This window comes from Cyrtonyx montezumae, unplaced genomic scaffold (assembly GCF_038088225.1).
Source record: "Cyrtonyx montezumae isolate F1298 unplaced genomic scaffold, pur_monq_1.0 scaffold_14, whole genome shotgun sequence".
In the NCBI taxonomy this organism is placed as follows: Eukaryota; Metazoa; Chordata; class Aves; order Galliformes; family Odontophoridae; genus Cyrtonyx; species Cyrtonyx montezumae.
The window spans coordinates 2,259,977-2,281,875 of NW_027071870.1; the positions used below are offsets into that span (position 1 = coordinate 2,259,977).

At 39.1% G+C, this 21,899-nt stretch overlaps 1 protein-coding gene across 1 annotated transcript in view; it reads left to right on the forward strand.

The window, feature by feature from the left end:
- Window positions 1-8,027: 8,027 nt before the first annotated feature.
- CALCR (calcitonin receptor) overlaps window positions 8,028-21,899 on the forward strand; it is a 58,747-nt gene continuing 44,875 nt past the window's right edge. The window contains exons 1-3 of the mRNA XM_065731559.1: window positions 8,028-8,075; window positions 16,484-16,637; window positions 18,132-18,242. Of these exons, the coding sequence (XP_065587631.1) occupies window positions 8,028-8,075; window positions 16,484-16,637; window positions 18,132-18,242 (313 nt within the window). The remainder of the gene's footprint in view (window positions 8,076-16,483; window positions 16,638-18,131; window positions 18,243-21,899) is intronic.

Consider the following 21,899-nt stretch of genomic DNA (forward strand, 5'->3'; position numbering starts at 1 on the left):
TAATATTCAATCTAATCCTGTGCTGTAATTCCTGACAGGAGCAACACAGTAATCAAGCTCTACAGCTGTGATATTTGGTTATTCTGTAGTAACTAATGGAGAATGTATATTTTTTTTACTGATTTACATGTGTCTTGATATCTGAATCATTCGTTAGAGCTTTGTATCTTCGTCTGTCATATCAGTTATAAAAACAGTGTAAAATGTAATAACAGCTGCAGTTCACTTCCATTTATTGTAGTTAAGATACAGTAGCAGAAAAATCAGTGATGCATTAGGTGTAATATTTTAAAAGCATAGATAAGTCAAGATTTACCACCAGAGGTAATGACTCTCCAAGTAGACGAGCTGTTGTGTCTGTACAAGCTGGCTGAGAGCTCAGAAACACACAGCTTTCTTCAGAGACTGTCACAGGATGGCTTTCATGCTTTAAAGCTTCTTTGTCTCTACTAGCTTGTTTAGGAATCCTGTTAGGTACAGCCCTGTGAGATCAATGGTAACATCTTCTGACTTCAAATCATAATTAGAATTTCTATTCATTATTAGAAGAGCTACTATAAAATCAGAGCCAGACTTGAGAAGGCTCATTTTTGTCAGAGTAGAAATGAAACCTACATCCTACATCCAGCTCTAACACAGGTTATTCTTCTGCCAAGTGGGAACAAAATGCTCTAAATGTGTATCATGTGCATTTGATTTGCAGCAATCTACTCACATGATTTTTCACACTTTATGTGATTTATACAAAAACAGTGACATAATAAAAAAGTGTAATATTTTTCTTGTTATTTTGCCCACACTGTAAAATACTCACTTACTTCAAATAATCTATAGGAATGCATGGTTGCAAAAAAGGACCAGTGGGAATTTGCCTGGGGAAGGACAGAATGGAAAACTGAGAAGGAATTTGCCTTGAGGAAATATTAAATAAGAATTTTTCTTTCCAATATATGCTGCAGCTGAAAGAAAACTTGTAAAAAAATGTTCAATATATGAAATAAAAAAAATAGGTATTGATCCAAGGGGGAAGAATGTCACATGTGTGGTTACATTCATCTAAATAAGTAAAAATTCTGCCAATATCATGCAGAAAGAAATTGGGAAAAGGAAAAAGGAACACCCATAAGTTCAACACTTACCATCCAGTTTTTCTTGCTTCTCTTAACCTCTTCATGTGTGCATCCCAAGTACATCTAGGACTGCCTTGTCATTCTGTTCTTATTCCACTGAATTTGTTAACCTCCAGAAGTTCTTTAGATACTTCTGTTAATACTTTTGAGCTGGAAGATGTTATGTCTTACAGCTTCCCAGAGTACATTTAAAATGACACCACCCAGTCTTTGTGAGTAATGCAGACCTTGGGTACCAAGTCCATTGAAATATTTTGCTAGTCCTTTCCTGAAATTTTGTTTGTTTCCACTTTATTTAAACCTCCTGAAAGCTCTCAGCCAACAACCAGAGGGAGATGAGGGGTGGCTTCCTAAGTACTAAAAATGTAATTTTTTGGCTACTACTTTGTGGTGAGAATCGCCTCCTTTTGCATTAGGCAATGGAGGCTGTGGATGCGTAGTATATGATTAATATTCAAAACATGTTTCTTGTGTTACATTTTTTTTTCAAAATATAGTTGTCTGTCACTTAGTCAATGAATAGCTATCTTCCACTTTCTCCTCAGTGTATACGATCACCTTGATCACCCACGTGTATATTGTGTTGGCTTTTCAAAACTTGTGATTATCCTAAAAGAAAATTCAGCCAAGGTAGCTGCTATTTTCTTTTTCTTTTCTTTCTTTTCTTTTTTTTTAATTCAGTTTATTTGCAAGGATTTGGTTAAAGGCAAGCCTAAAGTTAAATAGACCATTCTTCTTGACTGCATTTCAGTAGAAAAATGAAGCTTCAAGTATTGCAGCTCCCATGTAATCCAAATAAATCGATAAAGTAGATTTATTTGGTCACTTGATCTGTGTAGGTCTGAAATTGCCTATTTGCCATAGCTAATAGTTTCCATTTGTTAACATAGCACCTACTCAGCTCTACAGATGCAGTTCACAGTCTTGGCCAGGAAAGATAATAGAAATTAATAGTGATCTTCTTGAGTAACAACTTGGTAATCATCAAACAGATGGGTTTTTGGTTCCCTGATAGTGAAATTATCTCCAAGACTACCAAAAGGAATGAGAGAAAATCCAGCAAATTACATAGATGCCCGCAATTACCATGTAGCAATGCCTTTAGGTTCCCAACACCTGAAACTGAGAATTTGGAACTTATATTTCTCAGAAGGTTTTCATATGAAAACTTTAGGATGATTCAACAGAAACCCAGACATGGCTCAAGGAGCTGTTCAAAGGTAACCAATACATCTTCCACCTTGCCTCATCATCCTAGATGTTTGACTAGAGGCTGTCAGGAGGCACATTTCTCCACCTGGCACTGATGATCATCAACTTTCTGGCATAGGAACCACTGAGTATAGCTCAGCATTTCCCTCAGAAATATGGCTGTGAGAAGATCATGGTTCCAGTTAATCTACTGGCAGGCTATTGCAGGCTAATAGTTAAAGCATGTGCTTAAGAAGTAAGGGACTGGCTCTTTTTCCTTTTCTCAGCTGGGATCACAACCATGGCATTTCTTTTGCCTAAAGCGGCTGTTATTACCTTATTACCATGCTGCAGTGCTGGTCTACACAGGACCTGGAATTGTGGTAACATGACTGCAGAGCTGACTCCTGGCCCAAAGCAGTAACCTAAATTATGAAAACAGAGGTATAACATCCAGGTTGGAAGGAGAAAACAATTTTAATACCTCCCCCCAGTCACAATTGGCAAAACAAATGCAAGATGAAAACTAAGTAAAGGCCCATGGAAAACAAAGAGGTGATTGGTAATAGCCAGCATGGCTTCACTAAGGGCAAATCATGTCTGATAAATTTGGCAGTCTTCTACAATGGGGTTAAATCATTGGTGGATAAGAGAAGAATTGCTGATGTCATCTACTTGGACTTGTGCAAAGTATTTGGTACTGTCCCACACAGCATCCTTCTTTCTAGATTGGAGAGACATAGGTCTAATAGATGGACCACTTGATAGTAAAGGGTTGGCTTTTCAGTTGCATTCAACGAGTTGCAGTAACTGTTCAATGTTCATATGTAAACCAGTGCTGAGTGGAATCTCCTATGTGTCAGTATTATCTAACATCTTTTGTTAGTAGCATCATAGTGGAAGAGCAGCAAGTTTGCAGAACACATCAAGCTATGCGGTGCAGTCAACACTCTGGAGGGAAGGGATGCATCTAGGCCACTTGGCTAGACCTGAGATGTAGGCTTATGTGAACCTCATGAAGTTCAACAAAGCTAAGTGTAGTGACATACATCTGGGTTGTGTCAATCCCAAACCTGAATACAGGCTAGGTTATGAGTAGATTGAGAGGAATCCTGTGGAGGACTTGGATGTTCTGGTAGATGAAAAACTGAGTGTGTTGGAACTAAGTGATCTTTAAGGGTTCCTTTCAACCCAAATCTTTCTATAATTCTGTGAGACAGACCTGCAGCCTTCTCCTTGGATCCAAATTCCCTAAACACTCCGCAACAAAGGCTGTTGGCTTGCATGTTTCTTACCCATGTGCCTTTCCCTGAGCTTCCTGCTCCAACCTTGGCACAGCCAGGACAGGTCAGTGTCCTCCTGAGCTGAGTGGCAGAGTGCTCCCTGAGAGGATCTACAAGACCTAGAGTTAAGAAACCCTACAGAAACTGGGGTTGAAGACAAGTGCACAGCTATTCACCAAGAGAAAACTGAACAGCAGTAGTAATAAATTCATCCAAAGAACATGTTGGACAGATGAAGAGGTACAAAGTGAATTTTCAAAGTTTTAAGAGGTAAGACATGCACAGAGAAAGATAAATTACTGTATCACTCTCCTGTATTTGGTTACAAATCCTACTAGTCCGATTTGTGTTGTTAAAATCTTCCTCCAAATGTATGTCAGCACTATTGTGAAATATGTCATTGCAGAATAATCAGAGCAGAATAATTAAATGAGAAGTTTATCTCATTATTCCTCCAAAAAGCCTTTCTTATTGTTTCTTTGGACTGCAGCAAATAAATGTTTGTCTACTGCCCTCTCTTGAATCTTCATCCTCACACCTTTTCCTGGCCTTCCCTGTTGGCCATGTGCAACCTTGTTGACTTGTGCAAATGACTGAGTGAGTAAGGTTGTCCCATCTTTTGGATAACCCAATGGTAATTGTAATTAAAGCCCTGTTCAGTTTAGTATTAAAACTGTAATAATCAGAACAGAGTGAAAAGAGATGACAATGCCAATAGAATATTGTACCATTGCTCAGATGAGCTTCAGGACTAATCCCAAGATGCCCATGGTACTACTATAATAGCTGAAGCAAGAGGAGAGTCTTAGTACAAAATAAGCTATGCTACATTAACAAAGAAATACAGAACGATATTCTAGTTTAAAAAAACAGATTGGAGTTTCATACATAACTATTAAAATCAACAGAGGATGATGTAGAATTAATGCAATCATGGAAAACTACTGGGCTTTAACAATGTTCCTATGATTAAATATGACTAAATGTGAATGTTTTAAAACTTAAACATATGAAGCACATTACAATATCTTAACATCAAGCAAGGACATTGCTGAACTTTACAAAAAAAAAAAAAAAGATAAACAGTAGAGAAACATGAATCATGATAGAACCTTAAATCTGCTTGAGAACTTCAGCAAATGAAACAAAATCTGGAGTACTTCCCCATTCTTGTATTAGTTTCTGTGATCCAAATTCATTACAATATGCATGATATCAGGTAAACCTCATGCCTACCTTGAAATATCTGCAGTGAAGAGTCATCTCATCTTACTCAGAGAGTGGTGATGCACTGGAACAGGTTGCCCAGAGAGGTTGTGGATGCCCCATCCCTGGAGGCATTCAAGGCAAGGCTGGATGTGGCTCTGGGCAGCCCGGTCTAGTGGTTGGCGACCCTGCCTATGTCAGAGGAGTAGAAACTAGATGATCTTTGAGGTCCTTTTAAACCCAGGACATTCTTTGATTCTATGATCTGAAGTGCCTATGCACAGAAAATTTTGAAGTAATAGAATTTCTTGTCCTTCCCTCTGCACTGGTAAACAAACAAGCAAACAAAGAGGAAATGTGTTGTTTAAAAAGTGTGTTGTTTAAAATTTATTTCTTGACCTGCTTCATAGTGTGGTCTTACCAAGTGGCTGTGAGGGTAGCGCGTCAGGTGTCAGTAAGCAGCCAGAATAAAGCAAGGGAAAGACAACTTCTGCAGGTGCTGTCACCAGAGCCAGTGTGTTGAGTTGACATTAGCATATGCTAAGGACCAAGCTTCTTTCATGGTAGCACAGATCCAGTGCAGCTCTGCCCTATTTCAGGATGCTTGGAGCTTTCCAGCTTCCTTTCCAGCAAGGAGGCTGTCCATGGCAGTAGTGCAAATAGTATTTTTAGCACAACAGTCCCAAACCCAAGGCCTTGAGTGTGCCACTTTGCACATCCCAATTTACCTGTTGTGTTACACATGAACCAGGATTGCTGGTGATAGGACAGAGCTGTGGTGATGCGGGTCCATCCTTCTGTACAGAGGCTGATGACACATTCCTTGGGACTGCACTTCCTGGGAATCATTCTGCCTCCACATTATTCCTGGTCTGCCCCTTGATCAACGCTTTTTACCAGCACATATCTTTTCATTTCAAGACGCTCATTGTCCTTGATCCAATACTGATTCTAACCCATGCATGTAGTGCTCTAGGTCATTCTTATGGTTAGAGAAAAGCTACTTCTTAGTTAGGGACTTTATACTAGCATTGTTAAAAACTAGCCTGTTGAAGTTGTTGTCTCTGGAAAAGACTCCTGTGAAAGAGGATGAAAAAAGCAGGTACTGGATTTCAAGTAGCATGTCAGCCATTCCTGTGGTTAAAGCTGGCTGGAAGAAAGTCTAGAAATATCAGGATTATGTAATATTTAGTGTGGAGAATAATTCTTACTCATTTACTTGTGTCACAGTTAACAGAGGGGAAAAATAATGTGTTAAATATTTTACAGATGACTTTTTTTAACTGGGAGGTATGGGAACAAGAGGTATTTTAAATAGCTTCTTCAGTACCTAGTAACAAACGTTCACAAAATCTCACTTGACTAAAATTTACCTGCAGTTGCAGCTTTAATCCAACATAATGCTGTAAACACTTCTAGCACCAAGTGCAGGAAATTAGATGCATTGCGGGTAACTACAATTGCTATTGATTTTGCCTGTCCTTTCTAGATCACAATATTGCATTCATCTCTGCCATTTATGGCAAGCTGTGTGTTGTAAAACTGTCAGCAGCTTGTAGGGCAAAGTTCTATTGCTTACCTTTTAGCACATCCCTGTAGATGCAACAGAAGAGGCTGGCAGGGGGAATACAGAGGAAAACTGTCTTTACATCACACTATGGAACGCTTTACAGTGCATTGTTTATGTGCTCCTATATTTTTTGTCAGTTTTTAGTCAATACACATTGCAGGGAACAGTATACAGAAGATAGCATCAATTCTAGACATTTTCCTCAGATTCTAGCTGACTGATTTTTGCTTCAATTGAGTTATCTGTCATTGCTGACCAAATACAAATATGTGGCTGACAGCATAATTATGTATTATCTCTGTGTCATTTGCCTGTACCATTATCTCTGGCACACCAGAACGCTTCTGGCAAGGCTCGGACAGTAATAAGGCTACTCCATATCAGAAACAGATCCTCTGAATCCTCCTTTCCATCATTCCATGTTTTATGTAACCTCAGTGGCACATGCAACACTCCTATTCATTCGATATTACATGCAGGTGCATTAGATTACAGTGGAAGTGCCACACTTTTATTACATTTTGAGATTATTTCTTCTTTAGATGAGGACAATTACAAGTGATCTGATATTTTTCTTACCTTCTGTAATGGGTGGCATTCCACACCACTTCAAATTGAGAAAGCTGTTACAATGCTGTGGCAGAAACAGAAGTTATACAAGGGATTGTTTTGCTCAATACACATACAGTAAACTAAGCCTCAAAGTCTGTGTGCCCTTCTCCCATTAAATTCCTGGGGTTTGGTGTGCCTGGTGCTTGCTGCATTGTGTGCTCAGGTACTGTGCTCATTCTATTTTAAGATGCCTTGGAAAGGAAGGTGTGGTCAGTAGCTCCCTTGCTTACTTTGGCAGAAAGCTGTGGCTGCTGACTCAAAAAAGACAAAGAAAAGCAGAAAGTTTCTGATACAGTTCCCTTCAAGCCTGAGCAGTTATGGCGATGCTATGTTTCTCTAGCACTTTATATGGCTGCAGTGGTCATTCTCAGTGGTGGAGAGTCACTGCCATGTGTCTGTCCGTAGTCCCACAGCCCAGGAAAGCTAGATGCATTTTGGAGTGTGAAATCCCACAGCCTTGCTCCTTTGCCAGGAGATCTAACTTAAGGTGTTTCCAATTTGTCTCTTTTCCTGCCACACTGAGCTCTGTGGTAACCCACCTTGTGGTTACCCACCCTCTGGCTTTCTCTCATCTCTCCTCCTAAGTACACTTTTTGAGAGGCCTATCTGTGCACCAGATTTTTCTTTTGGGGGGGTAATTTTAAAAATATCCAAGTTCTTCATAGGTCTGCAGCCATATTTTGGAGATAAGAAGCAGAAGAAGCAGAACAGACAAAGTAAGCTAAGCAGTCAGAGGGGCAGTTTGATCTAGGTATGTAGTAACATGGAGCTGTAATTCATGCCTGCTGACATTGGCACCAGCATCTGTAGGGGAGGCTGAAATAAAAGCATAAGCATACCTGTCTCACGTGAAATCAAACATCAGCACATGTAAGGCTGGAAGCACACTCTCATGCAGAATGCACTCAAAGTCTAAAAAGATGTTCATACACAAAAATAGGAATTTATTTTTACAAAATCTAATTCTGGTTTTGTTTTTGCTGTTTAATTCCCAGAAGGATCAGCTACAAAGGGCCTCTGCAGGAAAACTCCACAATGAAAAAAACAACCCGCAGTTGCTTCTTACTGATTATCCTTCTTATTGTAAGTACAAGAGAAATGAATGACACCTGCCAGATTCAAACTTGTGGTAATGTTCAGAAAACTAAGGAGTACTGAGTTATATTTGTTATACAGCACAGGCGAAGTAATGAGTTCCCTTACTGATAAATTTGAAACAAGGTTAATAAAGTTTCTGAATAAGACAACTCATAAAAGATGGAACTTGAGACCACAGTTCCCCAGTAAGACAGAACTTCGACTCTGAAGATGGTAATGGCTGTGTTTTTTTGTCTGGATTTGGAAACATGGGGTTGAAAGTTTCCTAACTGTTTTGTGGGACTTTGACTTAAGTGATTGTGAATTTTCACTGCTTATGTTGACTCTGGTCTTAGGAAAACAACAGAAATGGCAAATTCCACTATAAAGATTAGTTATTCAGTTCAAACATTACTTTCAACTGTTTGATCTCAATATTTCTGTTACTCCAATACATTCAACAACAGCATGGCTGGGTAACTATTGTTCTAAATATGTAGCAAATTAATTTCTACTTGACTAAATACCTCTCATGTAAGTTGAATGGTTTCTTTGAGCTTTACTTGTGGAACCTCAAATGATATGCAGATATCATAAAATCAAAGACACTGCAGATAGTCAGAAATGAGGACACTCTTCAGTTACACAGCAGTCGGTGCATGTCTGAATGATGCTGCTGAGAATGAGCATCTCTCTGCCTTGTTGTGGTCTGAGTTACTCACATGTCTGATGTTACCTTATTTCTCAAAGGTATATTTGTCTCTGTATTCCTAGTGAATCTTTTGATTCTTGTTACTCTTGATTATATCTTGTTGGTGAGCTCCTCAGACCCCTCTGCTTCTCAGCTTTTCTTCCATTCATGTAGAATGAATATGGAATATTGTTGTGTCTCCCTATCAGCTCACACCCTTTCTGGTTATTAATTGTAGAAATAGGGTGATAAGACACAGCGGGGAATGGCAGAGGCCTCTCTCCCTGTTTTATTAGTTTCAGTCTATCATAACTTGCCCACTGTGCTGTTTGCCACTTAAATTTACATGGAGAAAAAGTAGGGGAGGGAAGCTGAGAACAGTAAGAGAATGATGGAATGAAGCAATGAAATGAGATCATGGAGAATGCAGAAGAATTGCAAAGAATGCCTTATTTTGGAAAAATTCTGAATTCCTAGTTCAGGATCAGGGACTTCAAACAAAGAGGAGCTGGAGAATAGGAGAATGAATGGAGGAGAGTTAATATTTTTCTACTAGATTATTTCAAAAATAATTAATCCAAAATTAGTTAATTATTTGACCCGTCATCTCTGTACTTGTCAAAAATCTGCCTCAATATGTATCAGAGTATTCTGATTTCTGTGGCATTTTGTGTCTGTTACACATAGCCCTGCAAGTGGTGCACGTAGTAGTGTGCTGGCTGGAACATCGTGCATGTTTAGAGATCTCTCAAAGCCAAAGGACCCATCAGAGACCAGATATCTTCTGTGCCTGAATAATCCTGCCTGACCTGCATAACATAACAGGAGCCTTGGCAAAGAATAGCAAATCTTCCTGTTAGGAACCAAATCCAAGTGAAGGAACAGTTCCAGATTATTTTTCTTCCATAATCAAATGACAGGACTGTAAATATTCTGTTAACTAAAATTGTCAACAGCCCTTACTGAGTGTTTGGGGTGTTCTGGCCTACAGCATAGATTTGGAGGACAGTCTTGAAAGATTGAGCTGATCCTCTCTCTAAATTAGATCTCTCACCCGCAGTATCACGCATGCAGCATTGATTCTGTTCTCCTTATAGCAGTAGCCCAGGGCTAGGACTTATTTAACAAGCTCTGAAGTAAAATCTGCATCCCCTTCATTTTAGATTGCTTTACACTAGAGAGCTCTTCAACTTCTGTCCTGTATGTATAAATTAAGCACAAATTTATTTGCATTTTCACTGCTCCAACCTCAGTATTCCATCCTTTTCCACTGTGGTAGCCATACTTGATTTTGTTAGACACTTCTTAGAACAATTTCTCTTCCTATAAGGAAGAAGCCACAGTCATAGAAGGAGATAGTGAACAAACTCCTTTTTTCTTGATAGTACTTGCCAGAACACTGCTGTTAAATCAAATATGAAAAATATTTGGCAAGGGTCATATTTCCAAAAAATTTTCCACCTGTAGCTGGTGGAAAAATATAATTTTTTACATTCTGTTTGTGGTCTGTAATAAGGAAAGGGTGTTGTTCTCTTCCAAAAAGATCTTACCCCTTGTGTTGGATTTTCTAATCACTCCTGGGTTTCTAGAGCCAGTCCCATATCTCTCCTTGCATGCTTGGTCCTAGACTCCGATTACAAGGAGTCCATAGGTCCTCCTCCCACACAGTCTCCAGCTTTTAGACCTGTCCCAAGTGGTTTTGATATCTTGTGATAGAAACTGTCTCTCACCTACTTCATCTTTACATAGGCTAACCAGCTCTCTACTCCTTTGTGTATAGGTCCATAGTAATTATTCTTTGCCAAACACAAATTGTTCAAAGCACTTATTGCTCCAAAACTCAGTTATTAGAAGTGAATTTCTTACTGTCTTTCTGACAGCTCCCCTTGCTTTTGGATGCAGAATAATGGCAGTACTTCCACCATCACCAGATATTCCTTTGCAATTCGGAGGGAATGCCTTCAGAAATTCTAACTGTTCTCAGGGAATATTTCTTACTTCACTTCATTCCCAATACTGTCTGTTTTTCAGTAGTTACTTAGAGCCCCAGAATTTACAGAGATTTGTTTCCTAAAGTACCTCAGTCCCCACATGCTGGAAGAATTATTCCATCTCCTATGAGCATTTCTCTTCTCAAGAGGGAACAGTGTGTCCAGGGGGATCAAACTACTGAAAATGAGAGGGAGGAAGAAACAAGCTTGAGTCTTTTTCCTGTGTGACTGATCAATTTTGCAGGACACTGTGATAAGAGAATTGTATTTTCTACCTCATTTTGTCAAGTAAAAGTTCTCCTCTTGTGCCTGCAGATGGTAATTTGCTCTTGCACTGTAAATGAGAATGGATGCAGTAGTTTTTCCTCATTTATTGCAACTTTGTTGTCCTGAGCCAGAGCACTCAGTAAGGACAAAATGAATGCTGCAGCTTCAGACCACACCATTATTCAATTAAATCCCTTTGACCAAGACTTTATTTTAAAACAATTTCATTTTGAGTAAAAAAAAGTTTACATTTTATTAAGTCCAGATCTGTCAAGTTGTTACCAAGACTCAGTCTGAGCAGTACACAATCCAGTATACTATGTCAGATCCTGAAAGGCTTGTGAATAATTGCATTTCATGAAATGCAGAAAATTAATCATATGAATACCTGAGTATGATTTTAGGTAACTGGATTATTTTGGAACACAGCCGTGGTAGGTTTGAGTCTCCAGAAGCCATTTAGAAAGATGTTTACCACTGTGACGAGGGCAGCTCATGGTGCAGGCATCCCACCCTTGCAGCAGTGATACACAGCACTGAGGTGCCACAGCCTGCTGTGCCTCCACAGCTACAGGTGTGAGACACAGCACTGAGGGACTGCAGCTCTCTCCTGCTCTGCATAAGGCTTTTCCTGCTTAAAAAGTGGTTCCTCCAACACCTGGTGCAGAGCAGATACCAGCCTTTGGATGGCAAGGAGAGATGCTGACAACGTGGTGATAAGGGCATATTTTCCTTTGTAGCTGTGGGTCGTTTCAAGCTGTAAGGACTTGCAAATTCCAGAGCTCTTCTCATGTAATGACTATTCAGGAAGAACACTGCTTGTGATAAAGAGTCACTGAAGGTTATTTTGAGAATTTCAGACACTAGCTGCATGCAGGTTTTCAGGGAGGAGTGAAGTTGTATTCACCAAAGGTTCCAGTGTGAGCAGGACATTTTTGTCTCCATCTTTGCTTTTTAACAAAATAAGATTGTTGCTATGCAGCTGATTGCCCTAAAGAGGTCTCTTGCAAGATGATTAATTAGAGCTGCATTCAAAATCCCTAAAGCATTCTACAGCCTTCCTCTGTGCTCCCTGTCTGCATCAGCCTGTCCTGAGAATAAAGTCTCCTGTGAGCAAGTACTGACTGCAGCAATGGAAAAGAGGGTTATAAGTTGCTTTCTATTAAGTGCCTTGTCTTCATCTACTGTGGTTGATAATCTGATCGTTGACACAGCTGCCAAAATCTGCAATGTAAGTTACATGGGATATAACTGAGATGTTTTCATCCTGCTTCAACAGCAATTGTATACAAAAAAATTTTAACATTCGATGGTTCAGTAAAACGTGTCACATTGAGGTTTTTTCCCCAAGAGGTTGTCTGCTATTTCTAAGTACGTTTGTAATGAATAAGAAATAATTATTATATTTACTAAGTACCTTCTGTTAATGACCTTCCTAAGGCATTGCAGTGGTTTCCTTCTCTGTCCTGACACTGGTAGCTGTGAAAAGTATTTCAAATGCAGTGAAGGTACAACAGGGCCTCTGCAAAGAGGCTGAGTCATACTGAGCTCTTGCTTGAAGATGTGGTGTATCAAAGAACAAGAGTTAAGTCAGCCACTAAGTGGTGACTAAATGGAGTTCTAAAAGAAATGTATAAAGTGTGTTTCTGAGCTATCACAATCAATAATAAGCAGTTGTAGCATCCAGATTCTGAAATACATTTTGACAGAGCTCAACAGTATATTTGCAAAATTGCTGTATTTAATGGAAGGGGGAAAAATCAAAAGGAAAGAAAGCTGCAAATAATTTATTTTCAAATATCATGTTTAGTCTAGCTCTTTGATGGAGGAAGAAAAATATTTGGGAATCCTTGCTTATTGTATCCAATATTTTTGCGGAAAAAAAGGTGAATTTTCTGCTTGCTTTATCTGGATACTTTCTTTCAGAAATGGGCACAGTCATACACAGGTTAACAGCTGGTGTCTGTCTTCCAGAAACTGGGGCACTATTAGTTAAGCTTTATATAGTTTAATAACGAATCCAAATTGCTTCCTCTAGATTACTTTATCCTTTCTAGGTATAAAGTGAACTTCAGCATTCCCAGCAACCTGTTCTTTCTCTTTACTACGATAATTCATTTTCTTGTAACAGTCATTTGTCACGTGGTGGCTTGGTGGTCGTATGTATGACGTCATTTACTTGGACTTTTAGGAGTGACATCATATGTACGGCTGCTAAACTGCTGCATGGGACATCACTTAAACATTTTTCTTCTGAAGAAATCATAACCAGTTATTTACAGACTATCAACAAATCCTGCTTATTAAATTGTGAAATATTTATATCCCTTTAATAAAGATATTTGTCAATGAATGAGCCATTCCTTTATTGTATCAACACTGTTTATACATCCATCTGATGGATGGATGGGAAGGGATTTTAAATTCCTGATGGATTAAATGATTTCCCCTGACAAAATATTTATTTTCACTGAGCTTTTGTGACACATTCCCATCTATCTTTTTAATCTCTCTAAGTGAATTTCTGGACCAAAGTGGGTAATAGAAATTTTTCTTGCAATTTCAGCTGTAATGTGATTGCCTTGCTCAAAGGTAGTAGAACGGTTACATGGTTGAGCACTTGAAATAATTTAGCACACAATCCAAAACATTCATCCTATCCACGACCACAGCAACTCTCTGTCTCCAAATATTATTCTCATTAATCTATACCCAATAAGAGCTCTCTTCTTCAGGAAGTAGATTAGTCCCTTACATGCAGCAAATTATGAAACTGATTTTGAAGAGAAGGATGTTTTCTCTGTCTTGTATCTCATCCTCAAAAATTTCCATCCATGTTTACCAAGTGTTACACCTTCACCAGTTAAAGGACAGGAACCTAGCATTTCCTTTGATTTCATTTTTTATGTTTCTGTACTGTGCAATCTTCTTGGAAAAGTCTGTCCTTTCAAGAATGGTGGATAATAATGATGCAAAACAACTTAAAAGAAGGGAAACGTTTCAAAGCACTTGAAAAAGTACTTACAGTTTCTATCTGTGTAGCTGGCATTTGTCAACTATCACAATTATTTGTGTTGTGCTTTATTCTGTACAGATAAAGCAAAAGAAACAGAAGAAACTGCAATTTATGACCAGCAGCCTCAATGTTTATGGTTGCATTGTTAGTGTGAATTGGTCTTGTTTGGTTAAACAGACCTGAAGAACAGACCATCTCCTTCCAAAAAGAAAATGGAAGTCAAATAAAAGTATTGTTTCAGGGGAAAGAAAATTGGTGATCTTATCCAAGCATTATCAGATGGTTATGCTTTCAAAACATGAGTGCCTTAACAGATTGGCCACCACTAACAGAGGAGCTGTTGAAAGCAGAGGCAGTGACAAGGGACCTCCTCCAGCTTGTCTTTGACTACACTGCTGTTCCTCTCTGAAATGCAAACAGCTTGGAACTGAGATATTATTCAAAATAAGAATGGGGAAAAAAAAGTTTGGAGTATCTCTGAATCACTTCAGGGAACCATTGAAGCCTGAGGTGATATGTGGACACAAAGGGCAAAAACAGACAGACCTCTGAAAAACTTCATCTGTTTTTTTCCTGCAATACTTGCTGGATCTGCAACATTGCTGGTTTGGTTTTTAGATGGTCCTCTTGGACACCATCTACTCCTTTAATCTTTTCATGAAGGAGAGATCCCAAATATATGGAGCTTTTCTTCTGTATTTTCTGTTCTGGCCTTTTAGAAGCTTAATTTTTTCACTTATTTGGCCAGATGAAATGTTCCAAATTGCTTTGCTGTCCAAGCATATCTATACATGCATATATATTTATACACAAAATTTGTATAGAGTTATATTTACCAAAAATGCCTTCTGTCTTCTTTCTGTCATTTTATTTCAAGTTCAAGTTTCCCGTTACGTGCAGTAATATTAAGAGCCTTCATATTCTAGTCTTCAGATAGTAGTTATATGAAGTTCAAAAATAAAATGTCAGTATGAGAAAATATTAGATTGAATTAGGAAAGAGCAACTGGTTAGGTAGAAGAGTATAAAAAGATGAAACTGAGATGTTTCAGCACAGAAATATCTACATGAAGTAATGACATTTTTTCACCTAAGTCAAACATACTGTTTTGCTGTATGTTTTACTAAGCTATTTTGTCTCTGCTGATGGAAAAGAAAGCAATGTGTTAATGAGATACAGCTGCTTGCAATGTTCAAGAAAAAAGAAGGGAAATGATAATTTAAGAAGTCACTTCATATTTGAACTTTCAAACCTGTCACGATTTCTGACTGTACAACTCTAAATGTCTGTTTAACGATCTGTGTACTAGCATTTGGTGTTAATGTGAATCTCATAGGCTCAAATGTGCATGGAAGGTAATCAATATAAACTGAAACATACGCTTTCCTACAGAGAAAATATTGTTGAAAATACTAATGTTAGTAACATGATTTGTATGGCTTGTCTAGAGAAATGTAGGCTTTAAATAAGAAAGATCCCCGAGAACTTCAAGTCTGTGGGCTTATGGGAGTCCTCGGTTTTGGAGGAGACTGTAAATAACTGTACTTGCAATGGCTTGAGTATAGCTTTGAAGGTAAATAGAGAGTTAGACAAGGAAAATGCCACAGCCTCATTGCTTTTGCTTGGAAATCAGAAGAATTAACCCTTTCTTACCAGCTTCCCACAGAGAAGTGTCCTGATATAGAATGAAGGCAACAATGCTTTAACTAGAGCTCCACACTCTTGTTTCCACCCTGACTCATAGACCTGGGCTGTGTGACAAATGGGTGAATGAGAAGAGAACAACTAACCTCTCTACCCCGAGATCGTGGTCTTCCATAGGCAATGGTTCTTCTGTGTGCCCTTCAGGCAGCTTGGAGTGGAATCCTTCAGAAGAGGCCACTTGATCAAAGAGGACTTTTCATTCCGCGCTCAGATTTGGGGGTATTTCACTTAGGTGCTTAATCAAGAACCAAGCTCAAATCGTGAGGTTTAAACCCTTTACCCTGGCCCTAACAGTTAAAGGAGCTCAAAGAAGAAAGCAGAAAACATGAAAGTCTGCTGGTTTCCAGCCTGTGGCACTGACTGGGTAATCTAGAGAGAAATCTGCTCAAGTGGGAAGAAATGCATGGGTGTAACATCGGGCAGATACATACAACATTTTTTCAGCAGATCACTAATCTAAATGGAAAGATTTTAAAGACTTTATCCAGTATTTAATGGTTCTTTCTTTTGCCAAGAGAAAGGGCTTGGTTAAAATCCTGACTTTATAGTGAAGTAAACTTAGTTGAAATTCAACATTTACTTTGAAAGCACTGCAAGGTCTATCATAATGTAAAATATGCAAATGGAAGACCTTTGAAGAATGCATAATGAAGATTTCTGACCTGCTGTAGTTTTTTTTAATCATTATTATTATTATTCCTACTGGTTTATTCAGTGGCACTAACAGTTTTTCCTTTCTGTACAGAGAATGGTTCCAAGTCTTACCGCTACTGTAAATTATACTGATCCTACATTAGAGCCTGTAGTAACTGAAAATTCAGTCATACGACAGAAGATAATAGATTCACAGTTCAAATGCTATGAGAGGATGAACAGAGCTCCTCCATATAGGAAAAAAGGTAAAGAAGATAAAAAAGTTATGTTTGTACATTATCACATTTGTGTATATCACTACAAAGATGCATTTTGTTCTTTATGCTAATCTATATTTTTCCTCGGGGTGCAGCTGCCTTCCAGTAAGCAGCAGTCAGATTCACACTCCCTTACTGACCTCTGAGATGCTAAGAAAGAACAAAGGCTAGAGTGAAGCCAGGGGATGATCAGCTCTTCCTCCCTTCCCATGCAGATGGTACCTGCGTTACATAGATGAAGTGCATTGCTGGCTCAGGGCTTTGCTGCTTGAATTTCTGTTCTCTTCCTTAGGTAGCTAAGTTTTCTAGAACTGTCAGTGCAGTACTTTTTGGGACTGTTACACAAAGATGTGATTGTGAACAGTGATCTCTCAAATATAAATGCCAGTCTGTTGTTTGGCTCGTTTTGCTTTTCTATCTGTTCTGAATGAACTGATAACTGTCATACTCTGTACCAGGACAAGTGTTCCAGGTCTTCCATATTCAACAGTAGCACTAGTAAGAAGAGGTTTATTAAGCACTGAGGACAGATTATTACCGAATAGGAGGTAGGATTAATAAAAAGGAAAATGACAAATAATAGTGGTGCAACAATGGCATGCAGTGAATGAGGAAACCTTTCAAGCTGGGACTGAGGGTTCTCTTCTGGCCACTTTTTTTACAGAAGAGAAGGAAGAAGCTTTGAGAAAAGCAAGAGAATAAATACTTGAGGCATTGTGGCAATTTGTGCAACTAAAGAATCATGAAGTCATAGGATCGTAAAATCATTAAGGTTGGAAAAGACCTCTAAGATCAACTGTCGACCCATAACCATACTGCCCACTAACCCATGTCTCTAAGAACACAGAGATTGGAGGCCCTGTTTAAGAGAAGTTATATTTAAAAAAATCCAACAATATAGTAAATGAGGTGGAGATAGTATGTCAGTGTTTTGTTTTGTTTTTTTTACAATATAAGAAAAGAGGCAATTCTGTAACTATTTATCAGATTTTATTGATGTCTGTAAGAGTCAGTGATTAGATGTTAAGATACTCAGGCCCTGATGCAGAAATGTTCTATAATTAATGTAGAAATGTAGAATGTAGAACACTTTGATTCAGATGAGTTTTCATTTAGGCTAATAAGAGCATAACAGAACAAACAAAAATAATAAATCACAATGTGCAAATATTTAAACAGAGTTGTGCAATAAAAACTGTCATGCTTCAGACATTTATGTGTAGGTTCAGATCCTACACTCAAAGCTCCATTCAGGTGGCTTTACAACAATATTTTGCAGTAACATTAACACCACAAACATCTGGTTGGCAAAACCAAGTACTTTGTACTACCTAAATGCCACTCCAAGTGTAGTAATAACAAGGGCTGATATTTCAAAACCACTTTATTGTCTGCAGATAGCAATTTTCCTCAGGAGGATAGAGCATAATAAGTTCAGGAGTGACTGCTGAACTGACTACTGAATTCCTCTTCAACATCCAGGTCTGTTCTGCAACCGAACATGGGATGGCTGGCTGTGCTGGGATGACACTCCTGCTGGCAGAATCACTGCTCAGAACTGCCCAGATTATTTTCCAGACTTTGACCCAACTGGTATGGTACTTAATTTTATCGTCTTATATTTCAAAGGAATATTCATGTCCTTGAGTGGAGGCAAGAAATCTTAGAGCTTGGCTGAAATGAAAATATGTAAAGTCTTCAAGTTGCCTAATTGATATATTTTCATTTGTATAATATTTTGTGTGCTACAATGATGTAAATATAACTGCTGGATTTATGGAACGTATTTTATGAAAATATGGAAATATTCATGACTTAGTTATGACATCAACAGATTTTAATACCTCAATCTAGATTTTTCTATCAAGAAAATGATAAAAGTAGTCTTATATGCATGAAATATCTATGAGAATCTTCTGTTTTCATTGGAAAATATTTTTTGGAAGAAGATGAGCAGAGGTGACATTCTTTCAGTTTCAAAGTTCCAGTTGTTCATTGAATTCTTCCTATAAATGTTAGCTCCCATGTGGACTAAGAGGAGATGTAAATTAAGAATGTTTTAAAAGATAAATAAAAGGGAAAAAAAAAAGCAAGGATAGAGATTTTGCTGAATAGTTATGATGAAATATTAGGTACAAACAAAACTCCACAGAGGGTATTGTTTGAGGAAAGACATAGCTGTGTGTTCAGTTTTCAGGACTTATTACTTATAGGCAGTTCTTGATGCCCCAATATCCTGAGTTAACTGTAACCACAAGTCCCAGAAGTGTCTGTGCTCAGGTGAGAGCTCAAGACTCAGGATCCTGAAGTTGCACGTGCTTTTTTAGCATTCACTGCAGAAGTGCCATGAGTCAGTACCTTCTTTTTCTGCCCCTGTTTTGTTCATGGTATCATCCACATATGGCTACCAGTCCCTCTGATGGATAGAACAGTTTACCACAAGTCTTTCCCAAATTCCATATTTTTCATCGGTTAAAAAAAAAAAAAAGACACTAACCATCCTGATTTATGAATGTTCCATGTGTTCATGTAAAAGCAGGTGGAAGGCAGCACAGCAGCCTCTCACTGCTCCCAGGTCCCCATTCCACCATGACCAGGGCTGGTTATGGATCCATCCTCCAGCTGCTGCACAAGCCACCTATTCCCATCTTTTTCCTGCCTGTCTCCAGCAACTTGTCCTGCACTAATCCCTCCATTCCAGCAACACTCCACAGAGTAACACTTCAAGTCATCCTAGAAGAACCTCTTTCTGATTATTAATGCCTATTAAAGTTGAGGACTCTGACTCATTGGACTAAATGCAAAAGGCTCCTTAATATACCAATGTGTTCTGCAGAGCCTGGCCCATGCTGTGTGTGTACTCCAGTTTTTCTTTCTGCTGCGCTTTAAAGCTTTCAAGGCTGGGATTTTTTTAGTGTTACTGTTATCTGTACAAAGCTACAGGGGACAAAAATCCTTCTTCAGCAATTTCCTGATGATCTATCTGCATTCCTGTGCAGGAGCAATACATATATTTCCCCAGAGTCAGCGTTTTCCCTTGGCACATCTCTCTTCTCCCAGGTGGCACCTCCTACTGCCTTTGGGCTGATGTCCCCACTGGCTGGCATCATTTCTATGCCTCTGAGGCATCTCTGCACCTGGTGCAACCAGAGCTGCTTTCCTACAATGTCTGCTGAGTACCCCATATGTGCTACAGCTGTGGAGTAAAGCTAGCACAAAGCCTGCCTATGTGAGTGCCTGACTGCCACGCAGTACCTTAACAAACTAGGAGGGAGACAAGAAACTTGCAGGAGGGACAGGAAATCTTTTAGTTGCTAATGGAACTGGCTACCACTCAGTGGTGGCCAAAACTGCAGGTTCAGCTGTCCTGAGAAAAGTGTACCAAGTTTGTGTCACAAGTCATTAGTGTGTTGGGTAATATTATGCCTGTGGCGTATAGCAAAATTTTCTGCTGAGAAGCAGAATATTCATCCCAAAGAACAGTGACTTTTAAGATGAAAACCATTGCACCCATCAGACTTCCTCCTCATTAAGGCTCTGTGACATTCAAACCACCTCAGCATATATTTTGGGCGTGCAAGGAATAAGCCCATGGACTTCTGAAACAAGGATTTCCTTTTGTGCCACTCTGGGCTGTCCTGATACCTGCAGAACTGCTGTCTATTAACTCCTCAGTGTCTACATGATTTCTGTTCAGGGCCATGCATAGCCTTGAGTGCTGGAATAAAATGATAGCATTCAGATTTCTTTTTGTGCTTTGACGCATATGTCATTTATTGTCAAACATTTTCTGGTAACATAGGATCATATCTTCCTCCCATCTGCACCAGGGTGCTGCATAGCAGCTCACTGTACCTGAACCCCAGCAGCATTCCGTATTGAAGCCAAGAAGTTATTAGAGGGTGTAAATCAGGAGAAATCACAGTCTGGAGAAAATGGCACAGAGCAGACCAACAAGGAAAGAGAGCTCCAGCATGCTCAGTGCTCAGTTCATTTTCAGTTTTGACAACTTCACCACTAATTCAACCAAATATAATTCCACTTATATCGCTGAATATATGTCAAGTTCAAAAGCTCCTAGCCCAGCTGACTCCATTATCTGAGGCTGCTTCTAGCAAAGCTCCTCTAAGATTTGCACTTTGGTTCCATCGTGTAGACCCATTACTTGCAACTCTTCACATGGTTCTGAGAAAGGGAATATCTAGGAGTGCATCCCCTTGCTCTCTTCTAGTGCTCTCCAGTGCCCTTCTTGAGCTTCTAGTACAGTTTATGAAAGATTTTGTTTTTCTTCCTGCAGAAAGAGGGAATTAGGACAAGTCCTCCACACAGGGGAAGGGCGAGCAGATCAATTTGTTCTTGCTGACCATTTTTGATTTAGCTACTGTAGCACCTATGACCACAGGGAATGATGTGATGGGCACAGCAAGCCCTTCTCACAGCTAGCAAATTGCAAAGAGCATCCAGCAAAGCAGGATGCCAAGTTGAGAGGTGTAGTCATTGCAGATGAGAAACCACTTCCACAAAGCAGTGAGGACAAGACAGAGACCCTCTGGGTCTGAGCTACAGCTCCATTCAGGCAGGGAGGCTATTCCTCAGGCATCTCTAATCTAAGCACCTTCCCAGCCCCAGCTTCCCCTTCTTACTGGCCAGTCCGTCCTGGGCTCCTAGCAACTCAGTATAGTGCCTTCACATGGCAACGTGCTGGAGCCCATGGCAGGTGTCCCCAGCCCCAACCCTTCTGTGTACTCAGCAATCTCAGCAGCTACACTGCAAACATTTCATATTCCTGTAGTGCGTATCTTGACTTTAATGTAAAAATTCCAGTTTTGGAGAAAAAGGCATTTTGATGATAGTGAGAATTCTTCACTTGCCAGGACACTGGAACTGAAGTTTTCTAGGTTTTCCATTGTATTGTTTCAGATAATTTTTGCATTTTTGAAAAATTTTCTTCTAGAATATTTTACTGAGGAGGTAAGTACATCAGATGTGTTACAGAACTATCAGCTATTCACTCATCTGCAAAACTAACTACTGTACAGGTCAATCCAAGCAGTGGCAAGGAATCCAATGTATGGTATGTGCTGAGCATGGATTGCAACAAAGGAAAACTTTTTACTTCCAGCATATACCTCCACGATAAAAAATAAATAAAAAGGAGTTGTCTCTTTGAACATCTGCTAGCCATAGAGTTGAACTAATTGTAAAAAAAAAAACTTTTTGATATTCATGTTTGTTCCACTGTTATTGGGT